The sequence below is a fragment of the Rattus rattus genome, chromosome 18 (genome assembly GCF_011064425.1).
Source record: "Rattus rattus isolate New Zealand chromosome 18, Rrattus_CSIRO_v1, whole genome shotgun sequence".
Lineage (NCBI taxonomy): Eukaryota > Metazoa > Chordata > Mammalia > Rodentia > Muridae > Rattus > Rattus rattus.
Genome location: NC_046171.1, coordinates 29553785 through 29580473, shown reverse-complemented (window position 1 = coordinate 29580473; position 26689 = coordinate 29553785). Strand labels below are relative to the sequence as shown.

Sequence of the window (26689 nt, the reverse complement as noted above, 5' to 3'; positions counted from 1 at the left end):
CACACAGAGCAGTCGCATCTCTAAGGGAGAAGCCATGGTACCCGCATCAGAAATCTGAGTAGGACCTGGGAGAAGCGACTGCTGCTGCTGCTGCTGCTGTCGCTGTCGCTGTCGCTGTCGCTGGAAGCTCAAACCATTGCTGCCAATGGGAACTCCGCCATTGTCAGGTTCATCTCTTCTAGGAGCAATGGCCAGTGAGCTTTACTGAAATTCACTGACACCAGAGCCATTCCTGTTGCTGGTAGCTTCATTCCTAGGCCCTTCATCAAGCCCTTATTCAAGCGACTTTCCAGGACATATGTCTTCGAGTGGTGACAGGTCCCAAGGTCCCAAGACAGGCCAGCAACCCCTCACGGGCATCTTTTGTACACAGAGTCTCCTCTGCGATACGAACCGGGCCATTTCAGCTGCAGTGATGTGGTGAGTGATGGCTTGGGACATCCATGCACGCACCACACCCTCTCCTGGAAGCAGCACTGAAAAGTCATACCTCGTGCAAATGAGAAGGAAAGGGAAGGACCGCCGATAAGGTTGTGATCAAGGAGGAAGGCCAAGGTGTAGGATCTGTGTCAGTTCCTGAGTTTGCTATGGCTCATCCTGAGGTGGAAGCCTGATCTGGACATAGGTAGGTGGCTGCTGGGCCTCTCCACTGAAAATTGGAGAGCTACGGCACTGGGAACTGGCTACTGAGCACTCGTCTGGAACTCCCACTGCTCAGGCCACTAGGTGACTTGGAACAACCATGAATGGGTCTCAAGCTGCTCTGTCAACACTTAAGCAAAATGGAGAGAAGGTAGAGGGAAAGCAAACACTTCCTTTAAAAAAATATTCCTGCAGAGGAGAGTAGAGATAGTAAGTCAGGAAGGAGCCTGGTTTGGGGATCTGAACGAAAACCTAGTCCAAGCCCACGTCAAATCTGGAGACAGTTAGTTCCTTGAGACTCTTGTTTGCTATGCGGAAAGCTTAAACCTAGATTTTGGTCTGCATATCGGATAGAGTCATTGGGTAAATCATTGTGTATCCGTGCTTGAGAAAGACACCATATTCCTTTATTGACATTTTCTCCCCCACCCCTCCCCAGGAAACCTGGTAGACAACATCAGAAGGCTCAGAATGGACCGTAGGCCTTACTCTAGGTCTTAGGCACTCAAGTTCAATTACTAGAAACCAGAACCAAATATGGTTATGGGGCTCTTGATGTCAATAGGAGGGAGTTAAGCAGTGGGGGACTTCCTGTGGCCGTTTCTTTTTTTTCTCTTTGATACGGTCTTCCTATATAGAAGAGACTTGCCTAGAACAGTCCTCCTGCCTCAGTCTCCTGAGTTGAGATTATGGGGCTCCACCATACCATGGCTACTTCATAGCCCAACAAATGCTGAACGGAGCCCTCATGCTCCAGATTAGATACTACAAAACCTGAAAGTAACCTAAAGTCATCTGTTGAACAACACATCCAGACACACAAAATATGCAGTGAGCGTTTCTCTTGTCTTTTCAAAGCCTTAGCATAAAAAGGGGCTAGAAAAATGATGTTTAACTTTTCGATATGACTAAAGCTGACTTCCCTGCCTCCTTGCTATCTTTCTTTAAGTTTTATTACATTTTGGTGTGTGGGGGGGGGAGAGGGAGAGGGGGACAGAGAGGGAGGAGGAGAGGAGGAAAGGAAGGAGGGGAAGAAAGGGCACTTGGAGGTCAGAGGACAGCTTTTTGAAGTCAGTTCTCACCCGTGGGTCTCAGGTATTGAACTTAGATCATCAGGGTTGTAGGCAACTGCCTTAAGCAGCCACCTTGACTGCACTTTTTAAATTTTCTTCAGATTGTTAAAATCAGATCTAGGGCTAGAGAGATGGCTCAGCGGTAAGAGCACTGACTGCTCTTCCAGAGGTCCTGAGTTCAATTCCCAGCAACCACATGGTGGCTCACAACCATCTGTAATGGAATCTGATGCCCTCTTCTGGTGTGTCTGAAGACAGCTACAGTGTACTTATATCTAATAAATAAACCTAAAAAAAATCAGATCTATACTTTGATATGGGAAATTTTGAAAACTTGAAAAGTAACAATTATTAGACAAAAACAGTCAGGTATTTAAAGGCGATATTGATGAAAAATATTTTATCATTCTTTGTCTCTGATAAAATAAAATAAAACCTAGCAAATAGAAAAAAAAATCAGAAAGACACATAGTACCAGTGCCCTGAAAATCAAATCAGTTGGTTAGTAAGCCAATGAAACGGGTTTCGAATGGCAATCATATCAAAGGAGCTGAGGGGTGCTGGAGGAGCTTTTCTACAACAAAAGCTTGCTTTGGGGGCCCTTATAGAGGCTTGGCAGTGTAACAGAGCTCCGTTTTCCATTAAATACTTCCAAAGGCCTCAGCGCAGAAGCCCTGTGCAGAACAAAAAGCCTTGGCAGACAACCACCCTTTATAAAATGATCCTGTCCGTTGACATCTTTACAAGACTTCACAATCAGCAAATCTCTGTGAAGAAAATAAAGAACCTTTGTACCATTATTATGAGACATCAAATAGAATCATTTAGTGTTTTGCTTTTTTAATAGACTTAATATTTTTGAACGAGAAAGATATTTTCCCAAAGATTTTTTTTTGGGTGAATTAAGAGATAAACTAAGCTTCTTATCTGTGACTCTAAATATTTCTCATTGCAACCCATTGTCTCATCTAGCAATAAAATGTCACCGAAACAGTAACAAATAGAGAAGCTGCCTATCTCCCTTAATAATTAATGTGAGAAGAAAACACCTGCTTGCTTAGGTCCTACAAAAATGGTTTTAATATAGGGTCACAGAAAATGCAAAGGTTTTATGGCCCACTATAAAACAGCTCTTTGTCTTTTCCCACTAATTCCTTAGTGTCACATTTAACAAAACTGAGGAAACTGCAGATAATAGAAGTGTTTGCAGTTTGGACTTGCAAGCCATAAATAACATAGGGTTTTGTTCCCCTGGAGATATTAAGGCAGCTTATCAATGTTTACGCCCTTCCTCTTTGTAATGATTGCTAACCCAGACAAATGGAGCAAATGGAGTTTTTTCCCTCCCCGTCCTCTCACATGGACAGAGTACACATTCGAAAGATTCTGTTATCAGAGTCCACGGTATAAAAACTGAGGCGTCACCTAAACGGTTGCTTGCTACCTCCAAACCTCTGGGTTGGACGATGCACCTGCTTTGGGCTTTGCTTCTTTGGCTCTCTCTTAGCAATGGCCTCGGTGCAAACTGTCCGGGACGATGCAGCTGTGATTCTCTGCAATCTGTACAGTGCTACAGGCTCCTGGAAGTCCCATCGGGCATCCCCTCCACCACCAGGAGGCTCTACATTAGCCACAGCAGAATCCAGCACCTTCAGGTAACCATGCCATTCCCTGTTAAAGTGGCTACAGTTTTATTCCTGGGGCAGGGTGTGGGACGAGAATCATCCTATTTGAAAAGTGCTAGTTCTCGAGTTAAGCTGTTGTACTCCCTGTTACTGGGCGTCAGTGAGATGCTCTATGCCTCTGAATATGTCTTTTCAGGGAACTAGCCACATATACCTTGCCCTGAAGGTCAGGAGTTTGTTTCGATTTTTCTTCAACAATTTAAAAACTAAGCTGTGGCAAAGCACACAAGAAGGATCAGCTTTTTTTCTTAAGGAGCACATTCGCCCTGCGTGGAAAAACAGGTCATACCAAAAGAAAAGTTTTATTTTACCCCATAGGTGGCAGAACGGAGTGTCAGAAGACTGGCAGAGCAGACTCATTCATTCAAATCCACATTCAGTCAGGTGCCTGATCGTTGTGAGAACCTAGATGGAGACACGAGGATTTAAAATTGTCAAATTACTGGCAGTTCTCAGAACTTGAGATATGCCTTGAATTACAACTCAGTCGTCATTGCTTCCATATCCAGAGGACACTAGAAGCAGATTTTTCTGACTTTTAAAAGTTAAAAGAAATTGACTTTTGATCTCTGATGTTTTGGAAGGCTCTAGATAGACAACCAGCCACCTTAGGCAAGCTACTAGCAGATCTCTGTCTCGTTTCTTATATCCTTGGTGATGTGAGAAGGCTGCTAAGTCAGAGTCTATGGGGGCTACATTTTCCTTCAGTATTCACTGCTATTGGCTCAGAACTCCAAGCCCCAACATAAGAAAGTGGCCCTCCGAAAACTAGAGAGCTAGCCTCTCTCTGAGATGCTATTTCCTTCCAAAATGAGGCACCCATACACTTTTTCGTTTGGTTGATAACTTTTCACCGAAGTGTCTTAGTTTAACATAAATGGCGTGGTGTTACTCTCGAGGCTCGACAAGTACAATCCTCCCCCTCTGTTTGTTTTCCCCTTCTACTCTAATGGTACCTAATACCAGAGAGAGCAAATCTGACCTTGCCTGTTCGGTCTTAGCATTTAAACAAGGCAGCTGGGTAAATGGGAGACACTTAAATATTTGTTCTGGGACCTAAGCTGCCCGAGACTCTGGTAATAATCCTATCCTGCCACTTTGTTGTGAATTGATTACTTGTCAAATTCGGTTATTGAATGAGTCAATTTGTCACCTGTTTGGGTTTATTGCAATTTCCATGACTTTAACTCTGTCAGTTGTCTTTTTAGAAGGGCAGGTCACATCAGAAAGATTGGTGAAAGAGGTTGTTTTGTTGAAGGAACAAAAAGCTATAGGGGCCCATATTTCACTTGTATAGAGTGGATACAATGTATATTATACAGTGAATACAATATACATTCTACAATGTGTACTCTGTACTTTAGTTTGGACTTAACAGAACTACTGCCCATATGTAAAGAAAACTATCTTTGAGTAAAGCCTCGGATTATTAGTAACACAAATTTTATATGACTTAATGATGAACACTAACATAAGCAGCACGTTAATGGATTTATGACTTGTTCATAAAAGTTTAAGTGTTTAGGATTACTAATGTCATTGAATATCATGTTTGAGATTTGGGATAAAAGCCTAAAATTTCTGCTACTGCCTTTAGTATAAGAGATTTTTTTTTAAAGTCAGATTTGCCTGTAAAAATTCCTACATCTCTGAGATTCATGGTTTTTGCCCATAATAGTCTTCCTTTTCCTTTTCTCTACTTAACACTGTGTCTAGCCTCTTCCCCACTAGCTCATTGCACGCCCCCACCCCCCACCCCCACCCCCCGCCATCCTAAGTCCTGTGTCTTCTTGGATGTCTTTGGTCATAGGTGGATGCATAGTCTAATGTCTCAGTCTCATGTCTCCTTGTTCTCAAAATGGATCTCTTTCAATTCCTCAGCCATCTTAGTTATATCCCTGGGGTCTCTGAAAATCATGTCTCATACCTCCTGTGACCTTTGCCACTCAGAAAACCTTGACCACTTCTTCATTTAGCTGCCTCTCTTTTTAACTCGTAGAGACATGGAGCCCTAAGTTTACAAAGTATGCTCTCCCAGACATGCAGTTTATTTCCTGTCTCCCCTCTTTCCTACCCCTTCCTCCCTATCCCACATTAATTTATCTGAACACCCTTCCAGAGAAGCCTCAGTGGTAAAGGACAGTGCTAATTCTCCTCTGCTTCTACTATACCTAGACGGGTGGGTGCTGCGGTCACACGACTGGATGGCTTGGAGCCACCGTGGTCACTAGGTCTCCAGCCTCGTCTGCCTCTTTGCTCATCCTTTTCTTCTCTCTGCTCAGGTCCCCTGCCCTCATTCTTCTACAGCTCTAGTGCAGTTTTGGGTTTGCTACTCGTTCTGCTATCTCTTTCTCCACAGATGGCTGGTCTTGGGTTGTGCTGACAGACCAGGACAAACTCTTTCTTCATTCCTGCTCAGTGGCTGCCAACACTGCGCCCTTCTCACCTCTCCCCGCCTTGCTTCGGTGTTCTCCACCCCCACGGCAGCAGGAGCCATTCCTCCCCAGCTCTTTGTTCTAAGCCACACACTTGCTCCTTTTGTTTCAATAGTCAAGTTCCCATATTTCTGCTCCTCTTCTCCCTCTGACCTGTGATTTTTCTAGACTCTGCCTGTTTCAGATCTCACCTCCTGTTTATTGTTTAATTCACTGCTGTCTGAGTCCTTCCCACCCCTATAACTAAAATTCTAAGTCCTGTCTGCACACAGTTTCCAGAAATTTGTGCTCTCTGGCTCTCTGAAGCCACACTAGACTCTCCCACGCACGCACGCACGCACGCACGCACGCACGCACACTCGACTCTCCCTTTTATCCTTTTGTTCATTTATTTTTCTCCACAGTTCTCCTTCCCTTCATCTTTTTTTTGAGTTTCTCAATAAGTCCCAAACAATGTAAGTGTATCTCAATGAGGATGGCTCCTCTGCCCAAGTTTGTAATACAGTGCTCCCCCTACAGTTTAGATTTAGTCCGTTGCCATTAGGTTTCTTCACTTCAATACAAAGAAGGATCTCAGAACAACAGGCTCCACACTGAATTCAGTCCTCTTCCCTATGCTCACAGTCTTCTGTGACTGGCTTCTCTCACTTAAGAGAACATCTCCAAGGTTCAACCCCTGTGTCATAGTTTTCTTCCTTTAAAAAGGCTGTCTGGATTTTACTGTATATATGGTATATACAGTATATATATATCATATCTCTCTCACACACACATATATACATATATATGATAGGTTGTTATCCACTGTAGTCATCAGACAGTTTTATTGTTTCTTTATTTTGTCTATTGTGAGCACAGGAGTTTTATATGGACCTAGATTGTCCTTTCTCTCTCTCTCTCTCTCTCTCTCTCTCTCTCTCTCTCCTCTCTCTCTCTCTCTCTCTCTCTCTTATGTCCCTTCTTCAAACACACCAGAAGAGGGCATCAGATTCCATTACAGATGGCTGTGAGCCACCCTGTGGTTGCTGGGAATTGAACTCAGGACCTCTGGAAGAGCAATCAGTGCTCCCAACCACTGAGCCATCTCTCCAGCCTCATTGTCCCTTTTCTTTCAGATCTATATAGGAAGAATGTTCTTTTTCTTGAGGTGGGGCCTCTACCCGCATTTTGAAGAAATGTTGTCCTACCTTCCATAGTGGATACGCAATTTTGCATTCCTTTAGCAAATTTGACACTTTCAACTTCTCCATATCAACAGTCATTCATTTCCTCCCCTCCCTCTCCCTCTCTCGCTCTCGCTCTCTCGCTCACTTGTAGCTATCTTAATGGATTTCAGGCAGCATCTCACTTCAGTTTTGATTTGTGCTTCCCCGTTGGCTGTGACATTGAACTTTTTTTTTTTTTAATTCACTTGCTGGTCATTTCTATATTGTTTTTAGAGAGGCATAAATGCAGGTGCTTTTGCTTATTTTTAATTTGGGTTACTTGTATCTTAATTATCACATTGTAAGCATTCTTTTTTTTAAGATTTATTTATTTATTATATATAAGTACACTGTAGCTATCTTCAGACACACTAGAAGAGGGCATTGGATCTCTTTACAGATGGTTGTGAGCCACCATGTGGTTGCTGGGATTTGAACTCAGGACCTCTGGAAGAGCAGTCGGTACTCTTAACCTCTGAGCCATCTCTCCAGCCCCCGTAAGCATTCTTTACACATTCCAAACACAGGTCTCCTAATAGAGATATTACTTGCAAATGTTTTCTACCAGTATGTGGGATTAATTTTTTGATAGTATCCTTTCAACGCACAGAGTTTTTAGCTTTAAATGAGTCAGGTTTCTTTTTGGTGTGTGTGTGTGTGTGTGTGTGTGTGTGTGTGTGTGTGTGTGTGTGTGTGTGTGTGTGTGTGTGATTCATTTGTGCCTCCAGCCTCATATCTAAGATAAATCACCTAAATCAAGGTCATGAGTACTTATGCCTCTAATTTTCTCTGGGAGTTTAAAGTTGTGGCTTTTACATTTTGGTCTATAATCCTAATCACTAGTTTTGATTAGAGATGGGATTAATTTTTACACATGGTATGAGGAAGGAGTTTCTTTGTCCTTCATCTTTTGTATCATGATTCAGCAACTCATCTTTACATTCAAGCTACAATAAAGTACTTGACTGTACTGAACGAAGGACATGAAAGTTCATGCCAAAGTACCATGGGGACATTGCCAGGGCACCAACCAAGTTCATTCCTGTTTCAGTGGGTGAAGATTCAGTTCAGTTCTCTGTGTCCCCATCTGCAAAACAGAGCTAAATTCACTCCACTATTGCCATTCAATGCAAGTCTACGAGCCCAAGTAATCTATTTTCTTCTATGTCAGAGGTCAAATGTGAATACAGTTGTGGAGTAAATTAAAATTATTCTAAGGCACATTAGTGCATATGTGTGTGTTTGTGTGTGTAAGAGAAGTTATATTGATTTTTAATGGGTAACTGTACAGTGGGATTACAGGCTATTTTCATTATCTTTCCATATTTCCCTGGAGCTTTAAGATAGCTTATAGAGACTGAATGTTCCTTGCCTAATCAGAGAGGAATGCCACGATTGTGTTAGAAACTACTTGACGTTTGCTTCATATGGGTCAGGAGCCATCTCTTTCTGAGGTTGGCCGTTTTGTCTTCTGCTGAACCTATCAAGAGTCCTAGAAGAGTTGTGTGCCGGTCACTGACATTTGGACCTCAGCCAGACAGAAACCAGAAGCAAAGCCTCCAGGGAAGGCAGTGGGAGCAAAGCTGCCGCACATCACACCATTCTGTCTCAGGACGAAACCTGACTGAGCTGCCTGCCGTGCCAAGGTTACCTCTAGGGCAGAAGCATCTTTCCTCTTGTAAGCACATCCTTGCTGAGGTCATGGACAGGGTAATCCAGTCTGGCAAATTCGGTTTCTCCATTGTCAGCTCAGCAATCCCATCTCGTGTTCAAAATCAGTGAGCATCTTCACTGTAGGTGTCAGTAGAATTCTTCACTCTCTACTTAAATGTATGTTACAGCCATCAGGTTCATGAAATAGATGCCTGAGTGGGAAACCTGTGTTGGTAACTTTTCTACTTGCTGGCAACATATGCTTGGGTGGGCAATTTTATCTCATCTCATCTCACCTTATCTTATCTCACCTCATCTCATCTCATCTAATCTTATCAAGTCTTTTCTTATTCTATTCATTAGTTTATTTTGAGACATTTTCTCTGTGTAGCCCTGGCTGTCCTGGAACTCAGTCTGTTGACCAGGCTGGCCTCAAACTCCCAGAGATCCATCTGCCTCTGCCACCCGGGTGCCGGGATTAAAGACAGGCACCACCGCCGCCTGGAAATTTCAATTTCTTAAGCCTGGCTCTCCTCACTGAAGAGTCAATAATCATACTTTGTAAAAAAAAAAATCGGGTTGGGGATTTAGCTCAGTGGTAGAGCGCTTGCCTAGCAAGCCCAAGGCCCTGGGTTCGGTCCCCAGCTCCGAAAAAAAAACAAACAAACAAACAAACAAACAAACAAACAAACAAAAATCGAGCAGTAAATTTTTTAGAAAATTGTGGTGATTTTAATTACTAGCCATCAAACCCAATCAATGCTAACTCTGACAAAAAAAAAAGAATAAGGAAATATTTTCCATGCTTAATAAAGGGAAAAGGCTAACTGCTAGATTCAGTTAGGATATAACAGCATCTCTCTCTTACGTAGACCACTCTCTGCAGTTCGTAAGTAAAACGAAAACAAATAGAAACTTTGACGATGTGCTTTGTCTCGTCCCAAAAGTGAATCACCCCGTGCCATCCGGATCCATGACTCTTAACACAGTTATCAGGGTTTGTGGTCATTTTGGATAAGTGAAAGTTTTAGTGACGTCAAGTTCTTCTTGGGTGATTCTTGACTTCTTTAACAAGTCAAGAAGTGGAGGTCTGTGCCTATTTCCAACTCTGTATAGAAGATAAATATATCACATACAAATAAAATGGATTGTTTCCCTTTTTGGGGAAGGGATACTAAAATTCACCACTGAAATGGGAGACCTGGACAAGATCATTTTTTCTAAAAGTGTGTAGTGTCATTATGTGTCCAGGTCTTGAGTCTTTTTTGAAACCCATTGCTTATACGTCAAACACGGGGAAATAAATGATGTTTATTTATTTCCCACGAGGAAGGGCAGGCTTTGGAGGCCATAGACCTGGTGAACTTTCACTTTCTAGTTCCCAGTTTTCTCACCTTGCTAATACTGGAATCACAAACTTGAAGCGTTGTTGGGAGGCTCCTGGGAATATTTAAGAAAGCGTGTTTTAAATACTGAGCAAATGCAACAAAAAACATTCTGGCGGGATTAGGACTAATTAATGTAGCTGATAAACCATTGAGAAAGTGCTGAGTACCAGCAGCAAGGTCCACGTCAGGGCCAGTGTGTACTGTGAGGACACAAGTATGCATTTGCCTCTTGGGGAATCTTTCTCCTCTGTACAATGTAAATCAGGGGTAAAAATAGTTAGGCTTATTTTCCAAACTCTGGCACAATTGAAAATGTCTGGAGTAATATTCCAATGCTTGAAAAATCTATGACATTCAAGTCTTCACTTTTCATGTTTTTCCTCTTGGAATCTTTGTTTGTAGGGTTAGAGACATTTCACAGTATAGGGAGACATTTGTAGATTGTTTAATTCCTGGCTGTTGTAATGCAACAATAGAACACTCTAGGGTATGTAACATTGTGCAATGTGTAAGCCTTCTGCCTAGACAAGAAGTTTCTAGGTCAGGAAAAAATATGTGGTAAGAGTTGACTAATGGCATATATCTGCCAGTAGTGTGTGAAAGAGTAGTGTTAATTTCCTGCACTGATGGAGGCTGTGTGAGTCAGGTTTCTCATGTCCTGAATTAGGAAGCAGATGTGAAGGGGAAAGCCATGAAGAGTTGGGGAGAGGGGAAATAGAGGTTGGTGATCTCAATACATTATAAACACATATAGAATTACCAAAGAAACTTAAAAATTATCTAGACTTGATTTTAAAGTATTATTCAAAAAGGTAACTTTAAAAAGAGTCTGGAAGGAGGTCCGAAATATCATTAATATAGTAATGATAATGTATCTTTTAACGGAATCTTAGTTTCTTTCTCTTTTCTTGTTCCCTCCTGGTTGTCATCATGTCATCTCTGTCCTTGTCCTTGCTATTTTGTAGCTATCTAACCTCACCCAGCTGTTGGCTCTGGAAGATTTTATTCTGTTGGCCAGTGGAACAGAGTCTATTGAAAACGACACCTTCAAAACTCTGACTACATTAAAGACCCTAGAACTTTGGAAAAACAAATTGAGACGAGTCCCCAGTGCTCTCCCAGCCAACCTTGAGGTGTTAAAATTGAATGATAATTCTATATGTGCTCTACATGGATCAGATTTTGAAGGACTGAAGAACTTGAAAGTCCTTGAACTCAAAAACAACTTGATCTCCTCCCTGTCTCCCAGCATGCTCTCCTCGCTCGTCAGTTTGCAAAGTTTGTTGGTGGATGGTAATAACATAGAGTCTGTGACTGGACCACTGAGCCTTCCGAATCTCAAGTACATGAGCATGGAGAACAACAAGCTCCATCTTATATCTGGGAATGTCTTCACGTCTCTGCAGAATTTGCAGTTCCTCAGTTTCAGTGGTAATTTTCTGACTAAAATTCCTATAAATCTACCCAAATCCTTGCTGTCTTTAAAGATGGAGAGAAACCAGCTCAAAGTGGTTAGGTTTCGAGATATGAGACACTTGGAGAACCTGTCCCATCTTTACCTGTCGGAGAACCTCCTGTCTTCCATAGATGGGGCACAACTGCTGACCAACTTAACAACTCTGGAGGCTTCCCAAAACCGGCTTCAAATGTTGCCTCCCAGGCTACCATCAAGGTTACAGAAGCTTGACTGTAGCAGTAACTTCATTCAGAGAGTGACAGCACCAGAATTCCAGGACCTCAGAGACCTGAAACATTTGTTTCTAGACAACAATGTTGTCAGCTTGTTTGAGGCTGGGGCCCTTCAGAGGTGTTCTCAGCTGTCTAACCTGGCCCTGGAGCAGAATCTGCTGTTGTCCATCCCTCTGAGGTGAGTGAGCGCTGTTATTTACCAGAAGTATCTGCCAGGCTCTGAGACGCATCAGCTGCTCATATGGAATTGTCAAGCAGAAAATAAAACTAGGGGTTAGGGACAGAAGCTTTAAACAGTGGTTTAGAATCCCCAGCCTGCAAACCAAACCCACAGGGAGTGAATTTTGCTGATGGAACAATACATGCATATAATGTCTACACTGACAAGCACAATATGAACACATGGTAGAAAGTATGTCTTCATTTAAGTATGCAAAACTAACTGACTGGGCATGGGTAGCCACTAGCAAGGACAGGAGGAAACATCAGTGAGGAATATGTGGTAAGATAATTTTGTTTTTAAAATTTTCAAAGTTGTAGTTATATAGAAAAAATTGAATATATAATATAATTATTTATTAGGGACCTCATATTCTTCTCAGAGCTATGACCTAAGGGCTTAAGCAGGCTTTGCGAGTCCATCTATGTCTGTATGAGTGGGTGAGTCCATCATCAGCCTTGGTCTTACCCCAGTTTTCAGCTAAGTGTCTGCTTTTTTCATTATTTTGTCCTCTCCTCTTCTTCTGGCCCTTCCCCTTCTTCCCCATCCTTTCCCCCCTTTTTTATCTCTTCCTTCCCTTCCTATTTTTGTCTTTCTCTTCCTCTCCACTCACCACTCACACTCCACAAGTTTCCTTTTACAAATATTCTTCCCTCCATGCACAATGCACTTCAACTGTTTTCCTAACTACTCACCTGTCCCCGTAACTACTCACCTGTCCCCTTAACTACTCAACTGTCCCCATAACTACTCAATCATCCCCTTACCTACTCAATCATTCCCTTAACTACTCAACTGTCCCCATAAATACTCAATCATCCCCTTACCTACTCAATCATCCCCTTAACTACTCAACTGTCCCTGTAACTACTCGATCATTCCCTTAACTACTCACCTATCCCCTTAACTACTCAGTCATCCCCTTAACTACTCAACTATCCCCATAACTACTCAGTCATCCCCTTAACTACTCAACTGTCCCCTTAACTACTCAACTGTCCCTGTAACTACTCAATCATTCCCTTAACTACTCACCTATTCCCTTAACTACTCAGTCAACTCCCTTAACTACTCAACTCTTAACTACTCACCTGATCCTTAACTACTCGGTCATCTCCTTAACTACTTAATCATCCCCTTAACTACTCACCTGTCCCCTTAACTACTCACCTGTCCCCTTAACTACTCAGTCATCCCCTTAACTATTCAGCTGTCCCCTTAACTACTCAACAGTCCCTTTATTTATTTATTAACTACTCAATCATCCCCTTAACTACTCAACTATCCCCATAACTACTCAATCATCCCCTTAACTACTCAACTGTCCCCATAACTACTCAGTCAACCCCCTTAACTACTCAACTCTTAACTACTCACCTGATCCTTAACTATTCAGTCATCTCCTTAACTACTTAATCATTCTCTTAACTACTCACCTGTCCCCTTAACTACTCACCTGTCCCCTTAACTACTCAGTCATCCCCTTAACTATTCAGCTGTCCCCTTAACTACTCAACTGTCCCTTTATTTATTTATTAACTACTCAATCATCCCCTTAACTACTCAATTGTCCCCATTGCTACTCAATCATCCCCTTAACTACCCACCTCTCCCCTGAACTACTCAGTCATCCCCTTAACTACCCACCTCTCCCCTGAACTACTCAGTCATCCCCTTAACTACCCACCTCTCCCCTGAACTACTCAGTCATCCCCTTAACTACTTGTTATCTCGTCATAAACTCACATCCGTGTGCATGTTTGTCTAGGGCACATGACACACATTCATGACAGACATGCATGAGGGCGGAGAGTAAGTTGCTAGTGTTGGCTCTCCCCTTCCATCATGCGAGTCCTGGGACTGAATTCAAGTTGCCAGGCTTCACAGCAGTCTTCACTGGCCGAGACATCTTCCCGGCTCCCCATTATTTAGCTTTTAAGAGATATCATGTTCTTAGAGTCTTTAATTTATACACTTGCTTCTGGCTTCCAAACATTCACAAGGCTCCTCACGTTACCTAATTCATTGTCAGTTACAGTCAGAGTAGCGGAGGGGACAGTCAGAAAGGAAGGATTATCTCTAATATGTACAGATTTTTTTCCTAACTGGGAGGGAACTTTTACTGTGTTGCATGACATGTATATACAGTCCAAAACACCGAAAAGTGATCCCACACACACAAGGGAAGCTGACATTTAAAATATATAGATAGTGATTTGAGAAGTGAACTTTTACTTATTCTTTCCTGTCCATTTTCCATGTTGTTTTAAAACCATCTTGTTTCAGATTTGAGACTCCTGTGTTAGGGACATTGGTGTAGCTGCCCTTCTGTGTTTTGACTTTGAACATGCCTTTTGCTATGCATATTTTAAAAACTTTATTTTATGAATACGGATATTTTTGTCTGCATGTACGCCTGCACACCAGGAGCAGTCATACGGTCCCGTGAGGCTACAGTCATAGATGTTTGTGAGCCTCCATGTAGGTGCTGGGAATTGAATTCAAGACCTTCTATTCAGGCTAAATAGTGCTATTAACCACTGAGGCTTCTCACTATCCCTATGCAAAAAAGTTTAAATTTATTGATTTATCAGTTTTTAATAGCTTCTAGACTTTTGAGTCATGGGAGCTTTTTTTAATTAGTATTTTAATTTTTGATAAATTTTTATAATCATATAATAGCTCATTGTTTTATAATTTATAAAATACTGGACATTAGTGTTGTATTGCTTTTTGCATTTGTAATTCAACACATTACAAACATTTGCAGATAAGTCTTTATTCGTTTTTCATAGTATTTCCCAGCTGGAGTCATGGCTTTATTGGAATTTTTTACATCTCACTGCATTGTTTCTAAAATGGGACCAACTGATGATTATTCAACATTTTCTTTTATACCTCTGGGAAAGGAACATTTTAAAGCTTAAAACCAAATCATCATGTAACTTCATACATCGAAACACACAGCTTCTTTCCCACCTTGGGAGGGGAGAGGGCCCCACAGAGAAGCAGCCGCTGCGTGCCGCATGGGGGTTTTGAACGATGGCTCCCTTTCATGCTGTTTCTTAACTTTGTAGGCTCCCTAAGACCCTGGCCAGGCTGGACCTCAAGGGCAATGCCATCCAGGACATGGCTGAAAGGGAGCTCAGGGACCTCAAACAGCTCCAGGTCCTCAACCTGAGGAACAACAAGATCTCGGCCTTAGACCTCAAGGCACTGGAGGGCCTGCCTCGGCTCCGGCATCTGTACCTGGATGGAAACCCCTGGAACTGCACCTGCAGTCTCCTGCGAGCCAGGGAAGTCCTGAAGGCCAAGGGCACGGACGTGAAAGGGGACAGTGTGCAGCCCGGCAGAGCGACAGGGGAGAGCTGGATGTCCTCCAAGAAGATCCTGAAGCAATGTGAGCATCACTTAGAGCAGAATGAGAGAGGCAAAGAGACCAAGAAGAAACCCACACCGGAAGACTCTTCCAGCATTAGACCCAGCATGGATGACGACGACGACGATTATGAAATAGATTAGAGATGAGCTTTGTTTCCCGTTTAGACAATGATTTTTAATGTTCTCTGTCTTAAGCAGAAACACGCTATCATTTAGATCTTGCGAGCCTTCTTTTTATTTTTACATGGTTCTTGTTATTTTTGAAGATAAAATAAGGGTTAAGGATTCGTTAAAATGTGTGAGGGGGGAAAAAAAAAAAGTAGATGTGTTTCCTGGCTTGAAACAATCTGTGTTTTAGTCTGAATCTGAGGCAAATAACAATGTGAAATAAAATTATCATTTGAATCAACTTCACCCAAATAGAGCATTTCATTTAACCAAACAATTATTGACATTTTTATACAAAGCTCTTCTTACAAACCTCTATAACCAACAAGAACAGACTGACCAGGTGTGAAACAACTTGCTAGAACAATTCACAGTAACTCACAGAACCCAAGGAAAAGCTGGAGAGTCGGTGAGAATACTGTGTTCCCTTCCTAAACGATCGGCCGATAAGGCTTCTTCTGGTTCACGGGTTTTGGAGGCATCAGTGAGAGTTGTTTGGTGACAGCATACAGTGGAGGCCTTGTTCACCTCATGGTGACCAGAAAGAAATTAGAGAGAAGGGAGCCGACTAACTTGACATAGATTTAACTAGGCCCCCGTCATCTAACTCCCTCCGACTAGTCTCTACAGCGTTGACGTTCCATCCTTTCAACAGGGGCGTGGTTGGGGGTAGCTGGGGGTTCAGGAGCCATTTCTGGTTCAAAGGTGGGAGCCAGGAATGAGAACTACTCAGGGCCTCACACCATGCAGTGTATGCAATGGAGACACTTGGCTCCTCCAGGGCTCTCTCTCTGGAGAATAAAGTGCTTTCTAGCATTTTTAGAGTCTGTGTTCCTCACCTCAAGATTTCTACCCTTGGTGGTGGTGGTGGGGAGGAAAGACATTTGGCCTAGTTATCGGTTTGCCTCAGGACAGACGATCTTGTCCTTACCAAACCAGAAGACAAGCAGGAGAGGAAGTGTAATTAGCGCTGTGGTAACACAGATGTGATGTTGTTGACGTTCCCCAGTCTGTGTATAGGAGCACAGAGGTGGTGGAATAGTACTTTTCCACCGGTTCATTTCTGGATACAATGTCTCTGAGAATACATTTGAAGCCCTGTTCAAATGTTAGTCTTTGTTCTGCTTAATAAAAATTCCTGGACAATAGTTAAGGAAGCTTTTCATCAAATACCCCTCATGGCTGAGAAAATAAATAGTGGGGATTATTAAGTTGAGTAAGGAAGCCACTAGAGACAGAACTTTCTTTAGTGGTGTGTGTTTTAAATTAAAATTTCTCACAGATTTATACATTATTTAATGTATGCTTATATTTTCTATCTTCAAGATATTTATGAAAATTGAAATCCTTTGGGAAGACACCCATGTGCCTTTTGGTTTCTCAGACTCCCTAGCACACCGCCATTTCCTTGTCCCACACAGAAATACATAAATAAGAAAATTTATTTGCAAGCAACACTCTGTGGCAGATGAACAAAACTATCTGACACAATTTGAGCTTGCTATAGCAAATAAGTCTAACCTATTCCGGTGTTCTCTTCTCTGTGAGACAAGCCGTTATATAGGCTCAAACAAACTCTTAATTGCTGATTTGGTTTTAGATGTGGTTTTGTTTAAATTCATGGGGAAAACTACCAAATATAAACCTCCTAATCATTAATAGCTCCAATACTGTATCAGTACTGCTTCACCTTATTTTATAGCCTGCACAATGTAGTTAGTGAATTTATGTGATGTCTGAATACCTTCAGAATTCTTTTTTGTTTTTTGTTTCTTTCAAGACACGGTTTTTCTGTAATATCTCTGGGTGTCCTGAACCTTACTCTGTAGACCAGGCTGGCCTCTAACTCAGAGATAACCTGCTTGCTGCCGCCTCCCAAGTGCTGGGATGAAAGGCATGCAGGGTTGTTTTATTGAAGTGTATTTTTTTTTGTGTGGTATTCTGTGTGTGGCATGTCTGTACCACATGCATGCAGTACCCAGGAGACCAGAGGAAGGTATTGAATCCCCTGGAACTGACTGGAGTTATGAATGGTTGTGAGCCACCATATGAGTGCTGAGAATCTGAACTCCCCCCCTGCCCCCCCCCGGAGCTGGGGACCGAACCCAGGGCCTTGCGCTTGCTAGGCAAGCGCGCTACCACTGAGCTAAATCCCCAACCCCCTGAACTTCCTTCTTATGCAAGAACAAGTCCTCTTAATTGTTTACCAGCCACTCCCTCCAGAATTCGAAGTTGTGTTTTTATCTTGTTGGCTTTTCTGCAGAGAACTACGATGGGGAGAGGGTGGGAATTGAGTCTGATAAAAATATATAAACCATGAGACTAAGTAAGTTAAAAAAAAAAAAAAAGAAAATTTATATACTTTTTTTTTTTGCTATTACAAGCATTCAGTTTCTCCAAGTTAACTACAGTCCCCACAGTGTGCCTTCTTTTTATAGTTCTAAAAAAATAGTTATGTGTGATTAGTGATTTGTGCTCTAACACCTTCTGAATATTTATTCTCAGCTCCCAAGCTGCAAGGCCTTGAAAATGACTCTGGTCTTTTGCACATGAGGAAGCTGTCCCAGAGGTGCACACTGACAGGGAAATGAGCAGTTGGGGCTTCCTTACACTTGGCTCCCCCAGCATTGAACCCAGGGGTCACTGAGTAAGAGCATTGCTATGAGATGCACCTCACCCCTGCACCTGTTTTTGTCTGAGTGCACAGCCTTCCACTATAGCATTCATTCCTGTATGTGTGTGTGTGTGTGTGCATGTGTGTGTGTGCATGTGTGTGTGTGCATGTGTGTGGGTGTGTGTGTGTGTGTGTGCGGGCACGTGTGTGTGTGTATGGGTGTGTGTGTCGGTGTGTGAGTGTGGTGTGTGTGCATGTGCATGTGTCAGTGTGTGAGTATGGGGTGTGTGTGTGTGTGTGTGTGTGTGTGTAGAAATTGAACTTAGAGCCTTGCACATATTAGGCAAGTTCTCTACCATTTATCAATTTCCCCAGATCTTTTAAAAATGTTTTATTTGGAGACAATATCTCATTATATTGACCAAATTAGCTTGGAACTCACTATGTAACCCAGGCAGAGTTTGAACTTGTATCGTCTTGCCTTAGTTTCTTGAGTAGGGATCACAGGCTCACCCAACATATGTCTATGTGTATGTATGTATATACACACTTTGTTATGTCTAACATTAGCTAATTAGATAATTTGCTCAGCTAAATTTGCTTAATCATAAACACACACATACATCAATGAATTAATTACTGTGCTTATCAGTAACCCAGTAATTCTATTATTTTCCATCATATACTGGCAGTTGTTTGATGAATATTAAAAACTGAATTGTTGCCAGAGCAACATCCCTCAAAACCACAAGTGCCTGAAGCACGATTTATGACAGTAAATTTTGTGTGACTGGTGACAACCCAGTTCTAATAATGGATTATCACGACAGTTTGATACACAGATTTCCATACTACATCTGAACCCTAGGTTTACCCTTATTCTAGATGTATCTGTTTTTGACAAGGAATAATCCATATATTAGATTTCCCTATTTTTTTTACATCTAAGGCAAAGTATTATTTTGATATACTCTGTAAGTTTCCACCAAACACTGTTCTTCAGAACTCAATATACCTCTATATTTGATATAATAGTCATTATTCAAATTCCCAAGTAGTCAGCTTGATGGCTAATGTTTAGTGTCAGCTTCAGTGGATTTAAAACTGTACAGGAGATTAAACCCCAGGCATGTCTGTGGGCATTTCCAAGAAGGATTAAGTGGAAGAGCTTGGCGCTGAATGTAGGCCACACCATCTTGAAGGCTTGGACTAAGACCCCAAAGAGATCAAGTCAGGCATCCTTCTTGTGCCTGCTGTGGTGCCTTCCCCACCATGAGGAAACACAGCCACGCCTCAAGTAAACCTTTTCATATATTCATACGTAAGCTGTTTCTTATCAGGTAATCAGTGACAGAGACATGAGAAGTAGCTAAGACTGTCACGGACAAATGTCTTTACAAGGTGGGTGTTTATCCCGGATCTAATGCGGATTCAGAAAATGCTTTATGGTCGTTCAGCTGCAACCATTTCCTTCCCAAGACCCTGCCCTCAAGCCTGGGCTGGGTCGTGGTTTAATACAACCCACGCTACTCATTTCTTCTTGGCCACTTTTGTTGTGCATGTTTTGGTGTTGGGGATTGAGCTCAAGGCCTTGTGTAAACTGGGCAGGTGCTCCATATCTGAGCTGACCTCCAGCACTGACTTCTTTTAATAATCACAAAAGTCACTGAAAATTACTTGAAGATTCTGTGTCTGAGATGTTGTTTGAAATGTAGTCCATGCTAATAACGACTCACTGGAAATATAGTGAAATTCCACAGTAGGCTCTCTATCTTACAGGCTGTGCATTGCTAACATTGATTGATCAAAGGTTTTTTTTATTAATTGTTTTTAGGTGTCATACAAAGTAATGAGTTCCATTGTGACCTTTTCACCCACATCTGTTACTATACTTTGTTGCAGTTTCTACCTCTCTCCCAGCCCCTCTACTCCTCTTGTTGGACCCAGTCTTCCTTAAAGTCCCCCCACTTCCACGTTACTTGTATTTTGTTACCTTCTCTGTCATCTCTTTTCTTTTAGACCTTTCCTTGCTCTCCATGGTTCCCTATGGTAACATTTCACTAAGAAAATTCCCTTCTCCACTGTTGTATTCATTCCTAAGGAGTGAACGTTAGGCTGTTTCCCATCCTTTCCTTTGTTTCCTTTGTTTGTTCTCACCATGATCCTATCATGCTCTGTGGCTTATGCATTGAGCATATGTCATTGTGATCAAATATAATTTAAGAGTTTGCATGAACTTATCTTCCCAGCAACTACATTTCTGGGACTGTATCCTATTAGTATACTCATCTGCATAAGAGACAAGCTATACATGGAGATATTCATGTGATATTTGCAATAAAATAAAAATAGAATTTATTGATAGAAAACTAAATAAATTTGTGTACAGTTGGATTGATTTTAAAAAGTTGTAAGGTGTGTAAATGATGATTCTGTTACACACACAGACACACATACAGTCATATATACACACAGAGACACAAGGCACACAGACATACTACACACACACACACAGTCATGCCTATACAGACACAAAGACACAGAACACACACACATACACATACACACATAGATATACACACAGAGAGACATATATAAACACACACACACACACACACACACTTCTTTAAGTAGCTTCTACATTTTCAAAGGTGTTTAGTGTTAATTACCCTTTCTTTTTCTGCCCTCCTAACTCACCCTATTTAACCTTTCCTGTTCCATTCTCCTTCTTCATCCTTTCATATCTCCTGTATCTTTTTTTTTTAGATTTATTTATTTATTATATATAAGTACACTGTGGCTGTCTTCAGACACCAGAAGAGGGCATCAGATCCCATTACAGACGGTTGTGAGCCACCATGTGGTTGCTGGGATTTGAACTCAGGACCTCTGGAAGAGCAGTCAGTGCTCTTAACCGCTGACCCATCTCTCCAGCCCTATATCTCCTGTATCTTAGTAGATTCTTGGGTCCTATGGGTTTAAATGGTGTTCCCCTGTAATTGGAGGAATAATGCCACCCCCAACGTGGTTGTTGTATTGGTTTGAATGAGGCGCTCTTTACAGGGTCAAATATTTGACTATTTGGTCCCCAGTTGGTGGAGCTGATTGGAGAGCTGGTACATTCTTTCTGGACGAAGTAGATCACTTGGGGTGGCCTTTGAGGGTTCATAGCCTCAACTCATTTTCAGTTCTTGCTCCACGCCCTGTTTGTGGCTGAAGATGTGGTAGTTTTCATGCCATGCCGCTGTGCCACGATGGACCCTTCTCTCTCTGGAACCCTAAGACATGATAAGCTCTTTCTTCCATAAAGTCTCAGTGGGGTCAAACTTAATTAATACAGCTCTTAAATCAGAAGCTCAATATCTGGACTGGATTACCTTTTCTCAAGTTATTGATCCGTAGGGTTTCCCAACTCCCATTACATGTCGTTGCTGTTATTCTTGGTTACCCACCAGAACTCAAAAGGTAAGTCCCCCATTGCTGAGGACACCACATACCTGAGCCACAGGATGTGGGATCACAGACCCTAGGGGAGACCTAGTACTCACAGTCTTTACATTTTTAAAGGTCCCTAAACAAAGGAAAGGATGGGGAAACAGCCTAACGTTCACTCCTTAGGAATGAATACAACAGTGGGAGAAGGGAATGTTCTTGTGAAATGTTACCATAGGGAACCATGGAGAGCAAGGAAAGGCCTAAAAGAAAAGAGATGACAGAGAAGGTGACAAAACACAAGTAACGGGAAGTGGGGGACTTTAAGGAAGACTGGGTCCAACAAGAGGAGTAGAGGGGCTGGGAGAGAGGTAGAAACAGCAACAAAGTAGAGTAACAGATGTGGATGAAAACTTCATAATGGAACTCATTACTTTGTATGACACCTAAAAACAATTAATAAAAAAAAACTTTGATCAATATGTACTGCTACATGGACACAGTACTAGCTTAGCATCTAAGTTCTTTTTTTTTTTTTTCTTTTTTCGGAACTGGGGACCGAACCCAGGGCCTTGCGCTTGCTAGGCAAGCGCTCTACCACTGAGCTAAATCCCCACCCCCTAAGTTCTTATCTTTATATCTAGACCAGTGCATCTCTCAGTAGATGACAGTGGATACAGAGAGCCATGACTCTTCGTTGTGCAAAGACTGGGAGACCATGGAGTGTTCAGCTTTTAAGGGAACATCTGTGTCACACCCTCTTCCACAAGGCTCAGGAACCGTAGCAGAAGAGGGGACCAGAAAGACAGTAAGGGCCAGAGGGAGTAGATATTTGCCCAGTGATATTTTCCAGCCACGACAGTGAAATTGCACACATGAACTCACTAGTGCTGCACACACGAGTCTTGGATGAAGGGGAGGGAGATGACTCCATCTGTCCTTCTCAGGACCTACACATGTTCTTGCTTTGCCTCCTTTTTGAGGCAGTGTCTCATGTATCCCAGGCTGGCTTTTAACTCAACCTTGCTATGTAGTTAAGGGGATTTTGACCTTTTGATCCGCCTATTTCTCTCTCCTGAGTCCTTGGATTACAAGTGTGTCTGTCGCACCTTGTTAATGGACTGTGGTATCAAAGGAGGGTTCATGCATGCTGGGCAGCCTACCAGCCCAGTTACATCCTTAGCCACCCTGGCACTGTTTGCTCTTTCATTGTTTGCCTCTTAAGGCATTCTCTCCTACAGTTAGGTTTCAGGAAGGACAAATGATTAATAAAAATCTTTCTGTCCAAAGGAGGAGCTTACTCTTGGAACGAACTTGAGTGGTTGAGGATTGACCTGAACCACAATATTTATTCCATATCTACCAGTGGAGATTTTTACCAAATGTTTAAAAAAAGTTATATTAATTTCCTACAGTATTATTCAGCAGATAGCAGAAATAAGCTTTCCTAACTCATCCTATGAAATCAGAATTTCCCTCAACCTAGAACCAAATAGGACATTGGAAGAAAGTTATAGTTTGGGGGCTGGCTAATGGCTTATCAGTTGAGAGCATTGGCTACTCTTACAGAGCACCTAGATTCAATTACCAGCACCCATATGTTGGCTCACAACCACGTGAAATTCTAGCTCTAGGAATATGATGCCCACTTCTGGCCTTTGTAGGCACCATAGACACATATGGTGTACAGACAAGCATGCAGGCAAAACTTCCATACATAATATAATAAAACAATTATTGGCTAATATCTCTCATTAACACAGATGTAAAATATTAATATTACCAAGTCAAATATAAGAATCATATATCTTGATCATATAAGACTTATTCTAGGGAAGCAACTTGTTTAGAATTCAAAAATGAACTAATGTGCCTGGTGTGATGATGTACCGAGGGCCATGCAGGAGGAACTGCAAACGGTTGGAGAACTCAAAGAATGCAGCCCACTGGTTAGCGCAGCTGTGATGGGTGTGTCTCTGTTATGGTTTGTCCTGGAGTTATCTGTATTTTGATGCTAATTCCGCTGCCCCAAGGACAGCTGCCTACTCAGGAATCAGGTGAATTCACCAGAACCTTCTCCCCATTGAATTTGTAAAATACAGGTGAGGGGCAGGTACAGGAAGGAGGCCTGTCATTGGAGGAGAAGGAAGGATGGGTGGGAGAGGAGTTTGAAGGAAGAGGAGGGGACTGGAAAGGAGGAGAAGAGACAGGAGGGAGAGGAGAGAGAAGCGATGGCAGGACAGTGGAGGCTCTGTGTATTTTCAGGTTATGAATGTTCTTAAGGGATGGATGGTACCAGGTTTTGTATGTTTAAGTGGGCAATTATATCTTATCAATTGGGTCAAAGATTATTGTGCTGTGTGTTCTTTTATGTGATGGTTTGAGTGTAGGAAAGTGTGTGGTGGCAGGAGACACTGGGCCGCCAAGGAGCTGGGATGTGATTCTGCCAAGATACCTAGCAGACATCTTGGGCACCGCGGTGCAGGACCTAGCGGGATAAAAGACAACCAATACCTTTTTTTATTTTTATATTTTTACAACATGTCTCAGTGAGGCATGACCCCGAGAAGCACGCGTCCTGAGGACGTCATGCTGTTGTGGAGTTCTGCTCTGCTTGTTGCCTTCACATCCTCCAATCTAATTATATGGAAACTTTAAGGGGCTTCAAGCCCCTCACACTGGCGATATCAGCGGCACTCGCAATAACAGCGCTCGATCTCTTTCAGGCATTGCTGCTGGGGCAGATTAATAATTCAGTCACCACCTTAGGAAAGAACTTGAAACGTAAATTGTCAACAAAGACCTCTCCATTTTACTTTTCCTGAGGGGAAATCTTTATATCAATTAGTTTCAGCAAGAAAACAAGTGACTACTTAGAAACATGAACAGTGTTTCTGGTGGTGAGGGGGGGAGTTTAAAAAGGGAAATCTGTGGGTTTTACCCCTTTGTCAAAGCAAACAGGTCCCCCCCGCCAAAAGGGCCAACTTCCTTCCTTTCAGCTGGGAGCCCAGAGACCACACTCAGGCAAGTTAGGACAACAGCTGAGGGTGGAGGCAGCCAAAGGCTAGATCGAGACTAGGTGGATAGGAGTCCAGGAACCAACCTGTCATGGTGCATCACTGTGGGGGGCGTCCTGGACTGAGGATTCTGCAGAAAAGGACATCACCATGGCAGAGATTGAGAGCATGAAGCCACTCAGTATATATTCAGTGTCCTCCAAGTTCAGGGATCGGCAGAGCTAATGAACAGAACATGACCGCCCAAGCACACCACTTGGCTTGAGCATCAGGCCTCACACAATAAGGCTCATGCAGTGGGGTCGGCCAAGGAGCTTAACCTGCTGCTGCTTTGTTTGCACAACTTTGATGGGCCTCCTGGGTCTGCTCTGACAGATGGTTGGTGGACCTAGGGAGCTGAAGACCACGCCCTGCCTCTTTCGCTACTCCCGCCTTTTTATTTTTTCTGAGAGGGTTTTACCACTTAGTGGGTAGTAAAAAAAAAAATTGTTAAAGATTATTTGTAGTTCAGCCAGTTACAGTTCTCTATAATAGAAATTACGCGGATTGAAATTCTCTCTCTCATTCTCCTCCCCTCTCTCTTCTCCCCCTCCCCCCTTTCCCAGCCAATTAAATTACTGAGAACTCAACCCAGACCAAACACAGGAAGCATCCCGAGCACACCATTGGTTCAGCTCTTTTTAACAATCAGAAGAAGCCAGGGACAACTTTTACCAGGAACCAGGAATCATGAACATCACTAGGAACCACCACTAACGCTATCTCCACTTTGATGAGGTTGCAGGAATGAGAGTAAGAAGGGGCCTGGGTGGGCTTAATCAGGTCTGAGTCAGGGTCTGGCTTCTTATGTTTTAAAATTATTTTCAACATTTTATTCATTGTCGTCGCTGCCGTAAATGCTAAATGGCCATTGCCGCCGTCGCCGTCCGATGGGTGCTTTGATTGCATGTACCACACTTATGCAGTGCCCACAGAGGGTCAGAATATGGCCTCAGATCCCCTGGGACTGGAGTTACAGAAGGTTGTGAGCCCCTATGTGGGTGTCGGGAATGGAACCTGTGTCCTCTGGAAGAGCAGCCAGTGCGCTTAACTAACAAACCATCTCTCATCTCTCCAGTTCTTTTTTTTTTTCTTTTCTTTTTTTTCCGGAGCTGGGGACCGAACCCAGGGCCTTGCGCTTGCTAGGCAAGCGCTCTACCGCTGAGCTAAACCCCCAACCCCATCTCTCCAGTTCTTTTGTTCAGTCTTCTTAATTATCTATATAACTGTTATTTTTTTTTTTGTCAAAGCAAAATGGTTTCATGTGGCGTACAAAGATTATGTGTTCAATGCAATAATTGAGTTAAATAATGCATTTATATATGAAAAGTAAAGAAAAATTTGAATCCGCAATATTTGGAATTTCGTGCTTATCTGAGGCTGCATACCTCTACATTAGTGTTTGTTTCTGGTCAGATTTAGGGTGTATTAGGTTAAATCAAGACTTTATTTTTCTGACATTCAGATTGCCTTAAAAGGCGACATTACTGCCTTTTGGGGAAATAACAGAATAAGAAGATGCAGCATGAGACGTCCATTGTGGCTTTTCTGTTATTTCCCAATGGCCGCTGAGCATGAGAGACATTCTTTGAGTGGGGAGATTGGCGAGGTTTGGAAACCACTACGGATGTAGATTCCCAGTGGACATGATACACCACTGCATCTTGCATGCACTTTTACTCTTGCCCCATCTAAGGAGGCAAAAGGGTACGGACACATTTAGTTAGACAAGGTGCTTTTATTATAGGTAAGCAGGAGGGGACAACAGAGGTCTAGGACTCATGATGTATCTGTCCTAAAAAGCTGTCCAGAGAGGATGGAATCTCGTTTTCAAATCTCTCCGTCCACTGCGGACAAGGCACCACAGAAGGTAGCCTGTGCAGGGTTTTATAACCGGGACACTTGCTAGGTTATAGTGCTAAAGAATCATTTCTACTGGTGCATTAGAACCCCAATATGTTACATTCCAAACACACTTACAGTTATTTCTAAGAACACTACGGGAGTGGGTGGAGAACTATGCTGGTCCAAAGTGACACAGAGGACTG

General features: G+C 42.5%; 1 protein-coding gene and 1 non-coding gene across 3 annotated transcripts; both read left to right on the top strand.

The window, feature by feature from the left end:
- The first annotated feature begins 382 nt into the window (after positions 1-382).
- Positions 383-15773, top strand: LOC116887672 (nephrocan). Of its 2 annotated transcripts, none has more exons than XM_032889266.1 (3): positions 383-493; positions 11047-11948; positions 15068-15773. In XM_032889266.1, exons 1-3 carry the CDS (start codon positions 428-430, stop codon positions 15510-15512), a joined length of 1413 nt encoding a protein of 470 aa, XP_032745157.1. In that variant the 5' UTR covers positions 383-427; the 3' UTR covers positions 15513-15773. The 2 variants fall into 2 exon arrangements, with proteins under 2 accessions (XP_032745157.1, XP_032745156.1); XM_032889265.1 differs by lacking the exon at positions 383-493 and adding an exon at positions 3182-3370 and having other exon boundaries at positions 15068-15512.
- Positions 15774-16988: 1215 nt separating this feature from the next.
- Positions 16989-17114, top strand: LOC116887784. Its single transcript, XR_004386281.1, has one exon. It is a non-coding gene; the product is annotated as a small nucleolar RNA SNORA28 (small nucleolar RNA).
- Positions 17115-26689: the final 9575 nt, after the last annotated feature.

Excerpts from the sequence above, each read along its gene's own strand:
- LOC116887672 (XM_032889265.1), top strand. The coding sequence starts at position 3,182 with ATGCACCTGCTTTGGGCTTTGCTTCTTTGGCTCTCTCTTAGCAATGGC. Across the intron at positions 3,371-11,046 it reads GCAGAATCCAGCACCTTCAG|CTATCTAACCTCACCCAGCT; the intron begins GTAACCATGCCA and ends GCTATTTTGTAG. Across the intron at positions 11,949-15,067 it reads CTGTTGTCCATCCCTCTGAG|GCTCCCTAAGACCCTGGCCA; the intron begins GTGAGTGAGCGC and ends TTAACTTTGTAG.